Here is a 14,570-nt window from a genome sequence, read left to right as displayed (position 1 = left end):
ATGCTTTTTTTTGTTTCAAAGACATTTGTCATTATTTTTCTTCCATATTATTGCCTTTCGTTGTCACAGAAGAGCAATATGTTTAATAAACTAAGTACAATAATTATTTTGCTGAGCTGTTCTATATATTTTTTATAGTCACTACTTTAAAGTTTGTGTCTTTACAGAAAAATAAACCTACCACGAGAAAAACTAGTCCCCAAATAATCTGCTATATAGTCTGATGTAAATCATGATTGTTATAATTTCCGTAGAAGCATTACAAAACCAGGTCAAATAGTCAGAAAAAGAAGATTTTGCCTCAAATTCTAAAAATATTATCACTTAACACTAGGTCAGACGAGTTTCAACTGAACAGTTCAGGCTCTAATTTTACGAGCCTGAATTCCCCGGAGGGAGCGGGCACGTGTATAAAAGCTCTAGCAGTCGTGGTGGCTCGCGCAGTCTGGATTTATACAGTGAGTGAGGTCGGTTGGATTATAAATATTCGGAGAAATGACAAACGCACAGGAAACGACCCGACGCGACGCCACCCCTTCACACGCCGCTGCAGGTAAGTGTGAGGGATTTGAATGAGAATTAAAAAAAATATTGTCCATTTAGCGTAAGTAAAACTTAAAATGAGAAAACTAGAAAGTATTTCTGTATTTAACATATTATTATAAAAAAGGAAATACAATGGTCTGCATTAACCTGCACTTCTCATTTTTACATGCGAATAAAATATGTTTCCTGTCGAAGCTATTTTATCGTTTGTAATCTTTGATTGACAAAGATTATATGTACAGAGTGGGTTCAGCTCAGGTAATGTGAGTGAGACCTCAGGTAATGTGGAACCCGTCATAAATCTTTTTTTTTGTCATTCTTAATGTTTTCATTTGTGTGACATCCTCATAGCGGATATGATCAAGCTTCAACATATGGATATGTGTTTTTAGGGTGTAAAAGGTGTATTTAATAAATGTACCTTAATAAATTAGACAAAGTGAGAACGAATTTGATACAAATTATTTTTTTAAGATAATAACGATAAAAAATGTTGTACTTAAATTGAAAAATAAATAAATAAAAATGCTATAAACTTAAGATAAATTACATTTTTTTCTGTCTGTAATTGTCACAGAAAAATGATTTGTCATACATTGACATTTTGGACGATTGTAGCATCACCAAATACTCAAAAGGTTTAGAATATAAAGCTTGCAATTCGCTCTACATAATGCATGTCACATGTCATAATTCTTACAGAAATAATTTGAATCATTTAATATTTTCAAAACAGTGGAGGTGCTGAGAGATCATTGAACAAAGTTCAAGGCAGAAAAAGACAAGATTTCTTCCTCCTGCGGCAGATAATGATTTCATATGTAAACTGAGTTTTGTCAGTCAAGAGGGGAAACCTATTTATTTAAGCAGATTTAAACTGTATTTATGTTATTGATTTGCAATCATTTAAAAGTAGTTAACTCCTAAACTCTCTCTCTCTCTCTGGTAGATGCAGTGAGGATGAGGAGAAGAAAGGCTCAATGGCTGGTTTCAGGCATGTTAAGTCTGTCTTTGCTTATTGTAGTGATGGGCATCTACACCAGCACACGCACTGAGAGTGTCAGCATCACAGGATACATTTCAGGAATTATTGTAAGTGTCATAATCACATTTTGATTTGTATTTGGTGTAAATGCAGAAAAATTGGGAAAAAATGTTTAAATAAAAAATATTTATTTGTTGGTTTATTCGTTATTTGTTGCTTGTTTGTATATGTTTTCTTTGGTATTCTGCCTAACTATGAGACCCATTGACATTCTTGATCTTTTTGTACATACCCTGGGGAACTAGAGTTTATTCTGATCTCAATGAAGATTCCATTCCATCCAGCGGGATGAAAATGTACTTATGTCTCATTCAGTCAAACCATAATCAGATAAGAAAGTAGTCATTTGAAACTAATCGTCTGTCAAGAAGAACACTAATTTTGGTTGGAGCAGTAATTCCCCCAACAACCCAAGCCAAATCCACTGCTCTGACTTTATTTAAAACTCATAGAAGTTGCCAAAGTAGACAGAGACCAACCAAACCTTTCCAAGACAAATTTTCATTAGAAAACCACACAATCTGAAATAGCAGGAGAATCTCACTTTTATCTGAAATACAATTTATAAATGCAATTTTGGATAAAGTCATTTTGGATCTCACCAGCCCTTCTCAAAATACTTAACTGCACATAGATATTGACTTTATGATTTAGCCTGGGCTCAACATAATTATGGTTATTGTCAAGGAAATTATATTTTACAATAATTGCTATAAATCAAACAAATATCATTTAAATGTCCTTTGGAAATATGTGCTTGATGCGGGTTTGTGTAATTTTCTTGGTCTCTGATGTGATTATAGGCCCACACACTGATTTCCTTCATTTATAGAATCGAGTAACACAAAGGAACAATTTAATTTCTAATTTTATGAATATGACAGTTATCATTTTTTCACATATTCAGCAGCCTTAAAGCGTTGGCACACAACTGAAAATTTTGCAAAATTTAGTGGGCAAAAAAGGTGCATTGTATTTTGTGAATTGAGTAGCAATTAATAAATCACCAGTGGTGGAAAGAGTACTGAAAATTTGTACTTAAGTACAAGTACTGTTACATTGCTGAAATAATACTCAACTACAAGTAAAAGTACTGGTGTCAAAACAGTACTTATACACCCACAATGTCATGTAATACTGAAAAAATTATATCCCTAACCTTTATCTCCATACTGAAATCCCAGATGGCCAGACAGTGATTCAGCTAAAATATTAGTGTCTGAGACACTGTGAGCATGGAGACTTTGCACAGGGGGATGACCCGGTGGCTAGAGCCACTGCCCCTCTGCCCTCATTGGCTGAGGTGCCCCTCTTGAACCCCCCAGCACCCCCACTGAATGTGATAGGCCCCCTCTGTGCTCTACCAACACCATTGTGCTAGAGTACTGTTAATCTGACAATGCCTAATGCCATTGGATCAGAGCGTTGTCAAACACTGCCTGATTTGCTGCCCATTGTTGCCTGTAAATTTGATAATGCTCAACACCACTGGATCATCAGAGCGCTATCATTGCTTTGGCAATGTAAAGCCTTTTTACCATGCAAATAAAGATACTGGAATCTGCTCTGTCAGTCGCTGACAGCGATGTGGAGTTTTTCAAATGACTTGACCACAGACCACGTCTCTGTTCATAAGGTACGTAAACACTCAGTAATATATTTTGGAAAATAGCCTCAATATTTATTCTGAGTCAATATTTATTCTGATTACTTTTGTGTGACTGATCAAGTTATTATATGTAAAGCTAGTATGAATAACAAAATGCATTCCCTATGTCCAGATTTGACCGCAATAATAATGCAAAAACTGACACTTCAAATCAACCTTTAGATGTAAAAGTTTACAAAAAAGTAAGTAGTCTAGTAGTAGTCTTTAGTAGTCTAAATACTGTATATATCCAAATACATAATCTAATACAAGTAAGTAATTATGCTTGAAAACAATGTTCCCAGCAACTAGGGAATACACAGCCCTGTTTATATATTTAAATATAGGGCTATACAGCCATGTAGTGGTTACACCATGGTGCATAGAGTAAATATTTAGTAAAAAATCCCCTTAAAATACAAAATGTTAAAGACAAAAATATGATTGAACTAATATACTAATGTACACACACACACTGGTTAAAATTCAGCCCTGGACAAGTCCAGCCCCTCCGGCCCACAAGTTCCCCCCTTAACTCCAGGACTGCCCACTTAATGGCCAGAGCCTCCCTTTCCACTGCGGCGTACCTGGTTTCCGCTGGGCTGAGTTTGCGGCTAATATACACGACGGGGTGCTCCTCTCCCTTCTGTATTTGTGACAGCATGGCTCCCAGCCCTGTGTCGGAGGCGTCCGTCTGGAGGATGAAGGGGTGGCCGAAATCTGGTGTGTGCAGGACCGGAGACGAGGAAAGTGCCTCTTTGAGGGTCTGGAATGCTGTCTCCGCTTCCTGGCTCCATCTTATTTTCTCCGGCTGCCCCTTTTTGGTCAGGTCGGTCAGTGGGCTGGAAACAGAGGAGAAATTTGGGATGAAGCATCTGTAATAACCCCAAGAAGGCACGTACCTGGGACTTTGTTGTCGGGCGTGTTGCTTTTCGGACAGCCTCGACTTTCTCCTGTTGGGGTTGGACCAGTCCTCGTCCGACCCGATAACCAAGGTACTTCGCCTCTGACAGACCGAGATGGCATTTCTTAGAGTTAGCCGTAAGTCCAGCCCGCCGTAACTCCTCCAGGATGCTCCGCAATCTGACAAGGTGGTCCTCCCAGCTTTCAGAGTAGATGACAACATCGTCAAGGTAGGCCGCCGCGTACTCCTGGTGGGGCCTCAGCAGGACATCCATCATGCGTTGGAATGTGGCTGGTGCCCCGTGTAACCCGAAGGGAAGGACGCATTACTGCCAGTGGCCACTAGGTACTGAAGGCCGTCTTTTCTCAGGACTCCGGGGAGAGGGGCACCTGCCAGTAGCCCTTTGTTAGATCCAGGGTAGAGATGAATCGGGCCCTGCCGAGTCGGTCTAGGAGTTCATCCACTCGAGGCATGGGGTAGCTGTCGAAGGAGGACACTTCATTTAGGCGACGGAAGTCGTTGCAGAAGCGGAGCGATCCGTCGGGCTTTGGGACCATGACGATGGGGCTGGACCAGGGGCTACGAGATGCTTCTATCACTCCTAGTTGGCGCATCCGAGTGATTTCTTCCTCTATAGCCAGTCGGCGAGCCTCCGGTACCCGGTAGGGCCTCTGCCGCACAATTACTCCGGGAGGGGTGCGGATGTCGTGCTGGATGACTTTGGTCCGCCCGGGCCGTTCGTCGAACACATCTGGGAACTGACTGACCAGAGAGGTGAGGTCTTTCTTCTGGAGTGTGGACAGCTGCTCACTTAGGTGCACTACGGGGGGACCGGATTGTGCCAGCGCCGCTACCTGGTGAAGGGGCGCTGTCCACTTCTTCAACAGATTGAGGTGGTAAATCTTTTAGTAAGGCACGGGGTGAGGCGCGGGCTGTCTGACCTCTCCGTCGACTATCCGCACTTGGTGCCAGCAATTCCGTAGCTGGTCATCCTCACGCTGTTCTCTACCAAACGAGCCCCCAGAGGTTATCTGTTGATAGAAATTTAGAAATGGGTTATTGGTACCAGGCTGGGACTCACCCTCGTGCTCACTTTCATTGGCCATCAGGGCTGGCTGGCGAACCCTGCTGTTCCGTTCCCGGCGGTCTGGTCGGCGGAATCGCGGCGGCGAGCAGCTGTTCAAACCCCGGCCAATCCCTCCCGAGAAGAACCGGCACGGGGAGATCCGGGACGACGCCCACCTCCAGGGCCCATGCTCCTGATGGAGCGGAGATGGTGACTTGGCGGGCGGGTACCTGCCGAGTATCCCCATGCACGCAGGTAATTGGGATGGTGGCTTTTCCTCGGGCCCGGGGCCGTACCACCCCGGGCTGCACCAGCGTGATGGCGCTGCCGGAGTCGAGAGTCGCCGTGACTGGTCTCCCATTGATAACAATCCGCCGCTCGGGAGCCGTGCTGCTACTGGGGCAGGTTCCGTGGGCATGGGTTCGTCGGCCGGGGCGGGGCCGCCAGGTCTGCTTACTGGCCTTGAGGTGCCCTCCGGTGGTCACCAAACGGGGTTTGCCCTCCGGGGGCTGGCTACCGCCCTCTCTCCAGCATCTCTCGCGAAAGCTGCTTCTGCCAGCTCGACTGCTTCCACCAGCTCAGCCAGGCTATTTGGGTTACGCATTCCCACTGGGTTCCTATACCGTCTGGGGAGCGCACGGAGCAGGCGGTCCACCACCACTCTCTCGGCGACCTGGGCGGCCGAGGGTTCGTCTACGAGCAGCCACAGATGCGCAATGCGAGACAACCGGGTGGCCTGGACCCTCACTGGCACGTTTTCCTCGTACGTCCAAGTCCAGAACTGTTGTGCGGCACAGATGGGGGACAGCCCCACTCGGGCTAGGATTTCCCGCTTGACCGCGCCGTAGTCTTCGCTCTCGGGAGGAATTAACGCAAAATAGGCTCGTTGTGCTTCCCCGGTCAGGAAGGGGGCTAGGAGACGGGCCCACTCCCGTCGATCCCAACTCTCTCGGGTGGCCACTACTTCAAATGTGTGCAGGTAAGCTTCTATATCATCTAGGTCGCTAAGTTTGGTGAGATGGTGGTGCGCTGATGCGCAGGGATCTGGTAACGGCACACGAGCCGCACCGGCTTCCCGCAACATTTCCACTGTCTGCTCGGTCCGTTCCTGGCGAGCAGCGAGTTGTTCCGCGAGCTGGTGCTGGCGTGTCGTGATTTCAGTCAGACGTCGGATGATCTCCTCCATTCTGGGCTTCTCATGTGAGAGCGCGAGAGAGAGAGAGAGCGGCTGCGTCTGTGAACAAGGACAACAGGTGTTAGTCACAACCAACGATAAAGTCTGTTTTTTTTCTTCTTCTCCCAATCTATATGCCTGCATTCTCCACCATTTGTGGCTGGGAGAGGGAGTTCACAGACACAAATAGCCGTTGACAAAACCCCGGAGGGTGTTTTATTGTGACAGTTGCCAATGGTGAATCGATCTCCTCCATTCTGGGCTTCTCATGTGAGAGCACGAGAGAGAGAGAGAGAGAGAGAGAGCGGCTGCGTCTGTGAACAAGGACAACAGGTGTTAGTCACAACCAACGATAAAGTCTGTTTTTTTTTTCTCCCAATCTATATGCCTGCATTCTCCACCATTTGTGGCTGGGAGAGGGAGTTCACAGACACAAATAGCCGTTGACAAAACCCCGGAGGGTGTTTTATTGTGACAGTTGCAAATGGTGAATCAAACAAAAGGTGAATACTATGGTGAAGGCGTGCTCGGTGCTGCAGGGCAGTCCTGTAGAGGGGTGGGTGAACCAGGGTGAACGTGTGGGGAAGGCTGATCGTCAGCCGCTGGTCTCTGCAACAAACAAAGAGCACACAATTAGCGTCCTGCATAATCGGAGGCGAAGCTCAACCTCCTTCCCATCTCTTCCGTTTATATATCCTCCTCTTAATGATGTGCAGGTGCTGACGATCGGCAGTCGCTCTCAGGTGTGAGGGCTGTTTCCATGGAGACGCTGATTTGGCACTGGGTGACTCGCCACAACCGGGAATGTTTTGTTGGGTTATAGGGCCTTAAAATGGAGTAAATAAATTAATAAATAAAACAGGACAGAAACAAATAATGATATTTATCACTGAATTAACAGCAAATGCAACAAACTTAATAATGCATTTTTTGTCACATCGAAATGCACTTGAAAGTAAATAATTGATTTTGAGCTAGAATGCAGAACACTTACTGCTATTAAATTCTGTCATCATTTCCTCATCCTCATGTCATTCCAAACCTGTTTGACTTACTTTCTTCCGTGGAACACAAAAGAAGATATAGGGAAGATATATATTACCAAACCTTTTTGGTTACCATTGATTTCTACTGTAAGGACAAACATTTATTGAACTTCTCAAAATGATCTTCTTTTAAGAAGATTTTTTTTTTCTTCCACAGAAGAAATCCATACAAGTTTGAAACATCCATACGATGTTGAGTAAATGATGACAATTTTCAGTATCCCATTAAGAACTTTAAAATTTGTAAATAGTAATTTTTATATGACACTGATATTTATCTTTAATCTTATTGATTGATTAGGCTCTTATTGAATTAACATTTTACTTCAATTAAAATTAACTAGAACTAAACATTTAAAGTAAAAGACGCCATGTAAGCTATTCTGTTAAATGATCATTTAACCTAATGAAATTTATAGTTCTTGCATAGAATCCAGAGTTTAACTGACTAGTAGTATTAGTAAGATGGTGGTCACAAGTAAAACCATGGTACTCATTACCACGGTTAGGCTATATGGTTTTTAAACTAAACATGTAAACTACAAAAGCAACTTCTATAAAAGTAAAATATTCCCCAATATTTAATATAAGTAATGACAGTAATATTTATAATACATTTCTGCCAAAACACCATAGGCTATTTGTACAGTGTTAATAACTGCAAATGAAATATGGTTCTGAATTGACATGCGTGTAATTATTTATTGGTGTGTTCCAATTTACCTCGTCATGCAATTTATATATTGTCTTGGCTGTTTTCAGCCAGCATCACCACAGAACCTTTAATGTTTCATTTGCGTTGTAATTTAAAAACAGCGTCTAATATGAGGGAGGTCTCCCTCGCTTCTGTGATCGGCCCACTACTCGACCAGCCCACCGCATGTCCCGGTTCTCCCGATGGCCAGTACCTGGGTGTAAATGACAGGTTCTTGGCTCTCTTTATGGGTGAGCTGGTTGAGTTGTTGATCACGGCCGTGCACAGACATTTTGAGGGACAGTGGCTGAAATCACTGGGGGTGGGGCAGTTATTGCTCAGCCTTTGGCTATATATGTACAATATATGTATGTATGTATGTGTGTGTGTACTGTATATATATACAGTATATATAGGTGAGACCTTTGAGCAAGGCACCAAACCCCCAACTGCTCCCCGGGTACCCAGCAATATGGCTGCCCACTGCTCCGGGTGTGTGTTTACGGTCTTTGTGTGTTCACTACTGTATGTGTGCACTTGGATGGGTTAAATGCAGAGCACAAATTCCGAGTATGGGTCACCATACTTGGCCACACGTCACTTCACTAATGTACAAACGTGTGTACATTAGTATATTAGTTCAATCATATTTTTGTCTTTAACATTTTGTATTTTAAGGGGATTTTAGGTACTAAATGTTTACTAAATATTTACTCTAATTTATGCACCATGATGTAACCACTACATGGCTGTATAGCCCTATATTTAAATATATAAACAGGGCTGTGTATTCCCTAGTTGCTGGGAACATTGTTTCAAACATAATTACTTACTTGTATTAGATTATGTATTTTAATATATACAGTATTTAGACCAATAAAGACTACTATTTTGTAAAAGTTGACACAAATCAGGAAGTGATTGACATCGCTCTGATCCAATGGCATTAGGCATTGTCAGATTAACAGTACTCTAGCCCAATGGTGTTGGTAGGGCACCGAGGAGGCCAATCACATTCAGTGGGGGTGCTGGGGGGTTCAAGAGGGGCACCTCAGCCAACGAGGGGAGAGGGGCAGTGGCTCTAGCCACCGGGCCACCCCCCTGTGCACGGCCCTGCAATACAGAATCATCTTCTATGTAAATATTAAGGCAGCGGCTATTTGCACGGTGTGTAAATAGCGATAGAGGCTATTTACACTAAGTGCAAATAGCAATAGATGCTATTTACACTGTGTAAATAACAATTAGATGCTGTTTACACTAAGTGAAAATAGCGCATTTTCTTAGCGATGGATGCTATTTACACTAAGTGCAAATAGCAGCATTTTTTTGTGATATACTATTTACACTAAGTGCAAATAGCTAGATTATATTTACAGTACGTTAAAATAGCAGGATTTTTTGCTATTTATACTATTTATTGCAATTTGAAATTTGAAAAGGGAGAAAAAAGTTCGCCAAAAGACGGATCCGAACCCGGGTCGATTTCATTGAAAATAAATGCTTTTCTGATGTGATTTGAAATTTGAAAAGGGAGAAAAAAGTTCGCCAAAAGACGGATTCGAACCCGGGTCGATCAGCATCAAAATGAGTATGACACACGTTTTACCATCTGCGTTACTGAGGTTAATGACTGTAGAGTGTCTGTAATGTTGACTAGTTGAATCGCACGTTGGTGGGTCCCTAATTGAATCAATGCGGGACTCGGTTTGTTCCTTTTTTTTTTTTTTTTAGTATTTTTGGCCATGCACCCCTCAATTTACTGATATCTGTTGAATGGGTCCAAAATGGGTCCATGATTTTGATACAAAATTTTAATACACGATATACAGTAGGTGTAGAAAAGGATCACTCCCTTTAAAATATTCACATTTTGTTGCTTTGCAGCCTGAAATGAAGATGGACACAGTTTTTGTTTTATCCAGCTGTATTTACTCAGAGCAACTTATAACATCCAAGTGAAAAATATAACACCAACATGTCAGAAAAAAAGTAAAAAAAAAAAAAAAGTAAAATCAGTGAGTTGGAAAAAGGATCACCCCCCTCATAAAAATTACTTGTAAACTCAATCAGTTGTAGCTAATCACCTTCTCAATGGCACACAAAGCTATTTGACTTTCAACTGTGATCAGCTGTAGTCATTTTGATTAGCTCAGCATGAAAAGAGCGTTCCTGGAGCATTTCAGTCCTTGGTAGTGCAACTGAAGAAAACAGTCAACCATGGGTGGCAAGGCACTGTTAAAAGATCTCCGGGATGAAGTTGTGGACAGGCACAAGTCAGGAGATGGATACAAAAAAATTCAAAGGCTTTATCAATGCACAGAGTAGTCTATTATTAAGAAGTGGAAGGTATTTGGTACAACACAGACCCTTCTTGGATCAGGACGTCGCTCCAAACTGGATGAAAGAGCCAGGAGGAAACTGGTCAGAGAGGCTACCAAGAGGCCTACAGCAACTCTGAAGCAGAGCCCAGATTTAAACCCCAGTTGAAAGTCAAATGGCTTTGTGTGCCATTGAGAAGGTGATTAGCTACACCTGATTGAGTTTACAAGTCATTTTTAGCACAAGGGGGTGATCCTTTTTCCAACTCAGTGATTCTGTTTTTTGATGTTATTTTATTTTTCTGACATGGTGTTGTATCTTTCACTTGGATGTTATAAGTTGCCCTGAGTAAATACAGCTGGATGAAACAAAAACTGTGTCCGTCTTCATTTCAGGCTGAAAAGCAACAAAATGTGATTATTTTAAAGGGGATGTGATTCTATTCTATACCCACTGTACATTGCGTCCTTTTTGAAACTTCAAATCTCTAGTCCCAATTACATAGCAACCAAGTATTCCACATTTTTCCTTTTTCGTCTTATGGGTTTGGAACAACATGAGTAAATAATGACTTGAATTTCCGCCTATTTTTGTTAACTAATCCTAGAAGTGTCAGTTGTTGTCTCTTAATAATACTCAAACTTGCATTTTCCCAATTAATGAATTACATTGGTGACTTCATCTGTGAGCTCAAGGCTGCTCAGACATTATAAACAAGGGGCTTCTTGTTGATACAATGTCATATATTATCAATGGGTTAACAGCAGGAAAATGAAGATAATAAAATCAGTCTGACAGTGAGAAGTAAACCGCATACTGCGTTACCAAAACATCTCTTTTCCATCTGTGAACTTGAATGGTCTGTGAATCTTTCCACAACTCCAGCAGATACCCTACTGGAGACTTGGACTATTAGTATAGTTTGCAGTGTGTCACCTCTCATAAGCTGATGAAGTTTTGCATCCAAAGGGATTGGATCTTCCAATCCGCTATCAGCAGGATGTTGAGGAGAGGGAAGGTTATGTGTTTTCCGCAACAGCATGTAATCTCATGATCCTTGAAAAACATAGAGTGGATGCCATAAATCATTTAGTTTGAAATGATTTGAAACCATGATAATGATTCCCAGTGCTTGTACAGTCATGCTTATGTTCTCTAGAGTATTTGGCATCATTTGTTTCTCTTTTTTCATTCATGTCTGTCTGCTGATTGCAGTTGGCGTTTGGATCATTCTTGGGAGTTCTTGGACTATGCCTGGAGGAAAACCGCAAACAGCTGGTAGATATCTTCATAATGTAACATTTTCAGTCTTCCATCATCAGTTGGGTTTTGTCTTCCTGTTTTATGATCCTGCTCAGCATGATACCTTGTCATCCTGCCATGGTCATTTCTAGTTAAGCTTCACAAAACATGTACCCCTTTTTTTATTTTCCTTTTTCTTCACTCTGGTTAAGAAAACATTCTAATCTCATGCTTCCAACATGCAAATATGTGAAGCGCAAGCATTTAAAAAAAACAAGATATCTGTTTTTAAACCACAGCACTGCTGAATGCTTGACTCTGATTGGTTGAAATATATTTCAAGATGTTCATATTTTTGTTTGTAATTGAATGACATGAATTCCATATCACTTGACCACAGTCTTTACAATGTGTTCAAATTTGCTCTACTCTAGTTGCAAACTCTAGTATGCAAAATAATCAGAAAAAGTCATAAATGTCAAAGATAGAGGCTACTGTGTTTGTCTTGTATATGGCTGAGACCACACACAATTGTTCAGAATTTCACACTGGTTTCACTTATCAAGGAAATAATTCTTATATGGAGACGATGATATTTGCTAAAGACCAAACCTACTTCTAAACCTAACCCTCAAACAAACGTGTTAGTAGGTTTAATGAAAAATATAATTTGGCCGATTTGTGAGCCCATCAAATAGTGTGGGCACTTTAAATGTCCTCACAGTTGGGTTTCTGACATGTTTCTCTATATTTGTGAGGGCATTTTAAAAACAATTTGCAAACTTGCGCGCGCGCTCACACACACACACACACACACATCTGGTTTGTGGTGGGGACTTTCCATCGACTTTTATTGTCTTTACACTGAGCAAGATATTTTCCATCACCTAACCCAACTCCAAAACCTAACCCTAACACAAACTTTTCTGCATTTTTTTGCATTTTAATTAAGACATTATTAAGCCAATTTCCTTATGAGGACTGTTGATTTCTTCCAGTAATGTAGGTGAATTCAGGGTTTCTACAATTACTGCTTAGAAACAGCCCAATATGCAGTATAAGCTGGCTGAATTAAACCTTGTTCAGACTGTCAGTCCAAATCCGATTTTTGTGCATATCCGATAGGAATCTGATTTAAATGTTTGACAATGTCTGACATGTTTATGTCTTATGTGGCGTGAGAAAGTGACATAAGCAAAAAAGCTACACAAAATCCAATTTGAGACTGAAACGGATTTCCAGAAATGCGATTTGAATAGGATTTTGATTGCATGTGTGTTTTTGCCATTCACACTGGCTAAATATGATCGGATTCCAATCGAATATGCACAAAAATCAGATTTGGACTGACTGTCTGAACAAGGCTTTAGTGACGTAACAGTGATATATATGTAGTAGCTATGAAAGTACAAAATAACTATCATGATATCAATGTCTACACCGATCTACCTCGACAGGTTAAATGGAATGGAAAGGAATAGTTCACCCAGAAATGAAAATTTGCTGAAAATGTACTCACCCTCAGGCCTTCCAAGATGTAGATGAGTTTGTTTATTCATCTGAACCGATTTGGAGAAATTTAGTATTACATCACTTGATCACCAATGGATCCTCTGCAGTGAATGTGTGCCATGAGATTCAGTCCAAACAGCGGATGAAAGTATGTCAATAACCCACAAATAATCCACACGACTCTATCAGTTAACATTTTGTGAAGTGAAAAGTGCCTAATTCATAAAAATGCATCCTTCAGTGAAAAAAATCCATCATCTGTTCTCCTCTCAAATCAAAATCCGCCAACATATTTCTTTTAAACTGTTTTCATTTATAAATGTTGCTCAATCTGCGTATATTTCTCCTGATTCAAACGAGACAACTTTTTCACTAGAGAAAGTGATATTATGGATAGAAGACTTTTATTTTCTATTTATAATATATTTCTATTATTTTGTATTTTAGCCAGAAGCAATGGTTTGAAGTTAAAACATCTCTAAAGAATGAATTTGTTTCTTATGACCATGCAGCTTTTCACTTCACAAGACATTAATTGATGGACTCGAGTCGTGTAGATTACTTGTGGATTATTGTGATGTTTTTATTAGCTGTTTGGACTCTCAATCTCATGTAACCCATTCACTGCAGAGGATCCATTGGTGAGCAAGTGGTGTAATGCTACATTTCTCAAAATCTGTTCTGATAAAGAAACAAATTCATCTACATCTTGGAAAGCCTGCGGGTGAGTACATTTTCAGCAAATTTTCATTTCTGGGTGAGCAGTTTCTTTAATGGATGATATAGTGCAGGTTACTTTTATTACAATGCTACAATCTTCAGAGTTCAAGGCAAGTTAAACTTTATCAGCTGTTAAATCATATTACTGTTATATGTTAAACCATATTACTTATTATGGAAATAATATACTTATGTGAAAAGTAATATACTTCAGTGCTGTGAGTATAATAACATTGTTACGGAGCCGACGAGACGAGAGGCATGCAGATCCATTTGCAAAGCTTTATTCTTAAACATGGTCAAAACAGGCAAGGGTCAGACAATGGCACACAGGTGTATCGAGGGCAAGACAAGAGTAATCCAAAGCGGGCGTGGTCGATCGGCGGCTAACAGTATCCAGAGGGCTTGACAAGAGAGGTAATCCGATAACATGAGCAATAGTCCAGGCAAGGTGCAAACACAGTCCGAACGGCAAGACGAAAGGGATAATCCAAGACAGGCTAATAATTCCAGGGCAGGCAGCTGACAGACAGGATGAGAAAAACAGACTGGAATCAAGACACCGGTATAACAAGACTAAACTAGGAGAGGAAACTGGCTCCGTAAAGTGCTACCACTTAGAGAGCGATAAACGCAAACAATACTCGGCCT

General features: G+C 41.2%; 1 protein-coding gene across 1 annotated transcript in view; it reads left to right on the top strand.

Moving 5' to 3' along the window:
- Positions 1–495: 495 nt before the first annotated feature.
- Positions 496–14,570, top strand: part of LOC107711073 (transmembrane protein 255B) — a 45,507-nt gene continuing 31,432 nt past the window's right edge. The window contains exons 1-3 of the mRNA XM_016515995.1: positions 496–553; positions 1,496–1,638; positions 11,661–11,723. Coding sequence (XP_016371481.1) covers positions 496–553; positions 1,496–1,638; positions 11,661–11,723 — 264 coding nt within the window. The remainder of the gene's footprint in view (positions 554–1,495; positions 1,639–11,660; positions 11,724–14,570) is intronic.

The sequence above is a fragment of the Sinocyclocheilus rhinocerous genome, unplaced genomic scaffold, assembly GCF_001515625.1.
Source record: "Sinocyclocheilus rhinocerous isolate Xijiao unplaced genomic scaffold, SAMN03320098_v1.1 scaffold943, whole genome shotgun sequence".
In the NCBI taxonomy this organism is placed as follows: Eukaryota; Metazoa; Chordata; class Actinopteri; order Cypriniformes; family Cyprinidae; genus Sinocyclocheilus; species Sinocyclocheilus rhinocerous.
The sequence above is the reverse complement of the archived record's forward strand: the minus strand, read 5'-3'. Positions and strand labels throughout refer to the sequence as shown.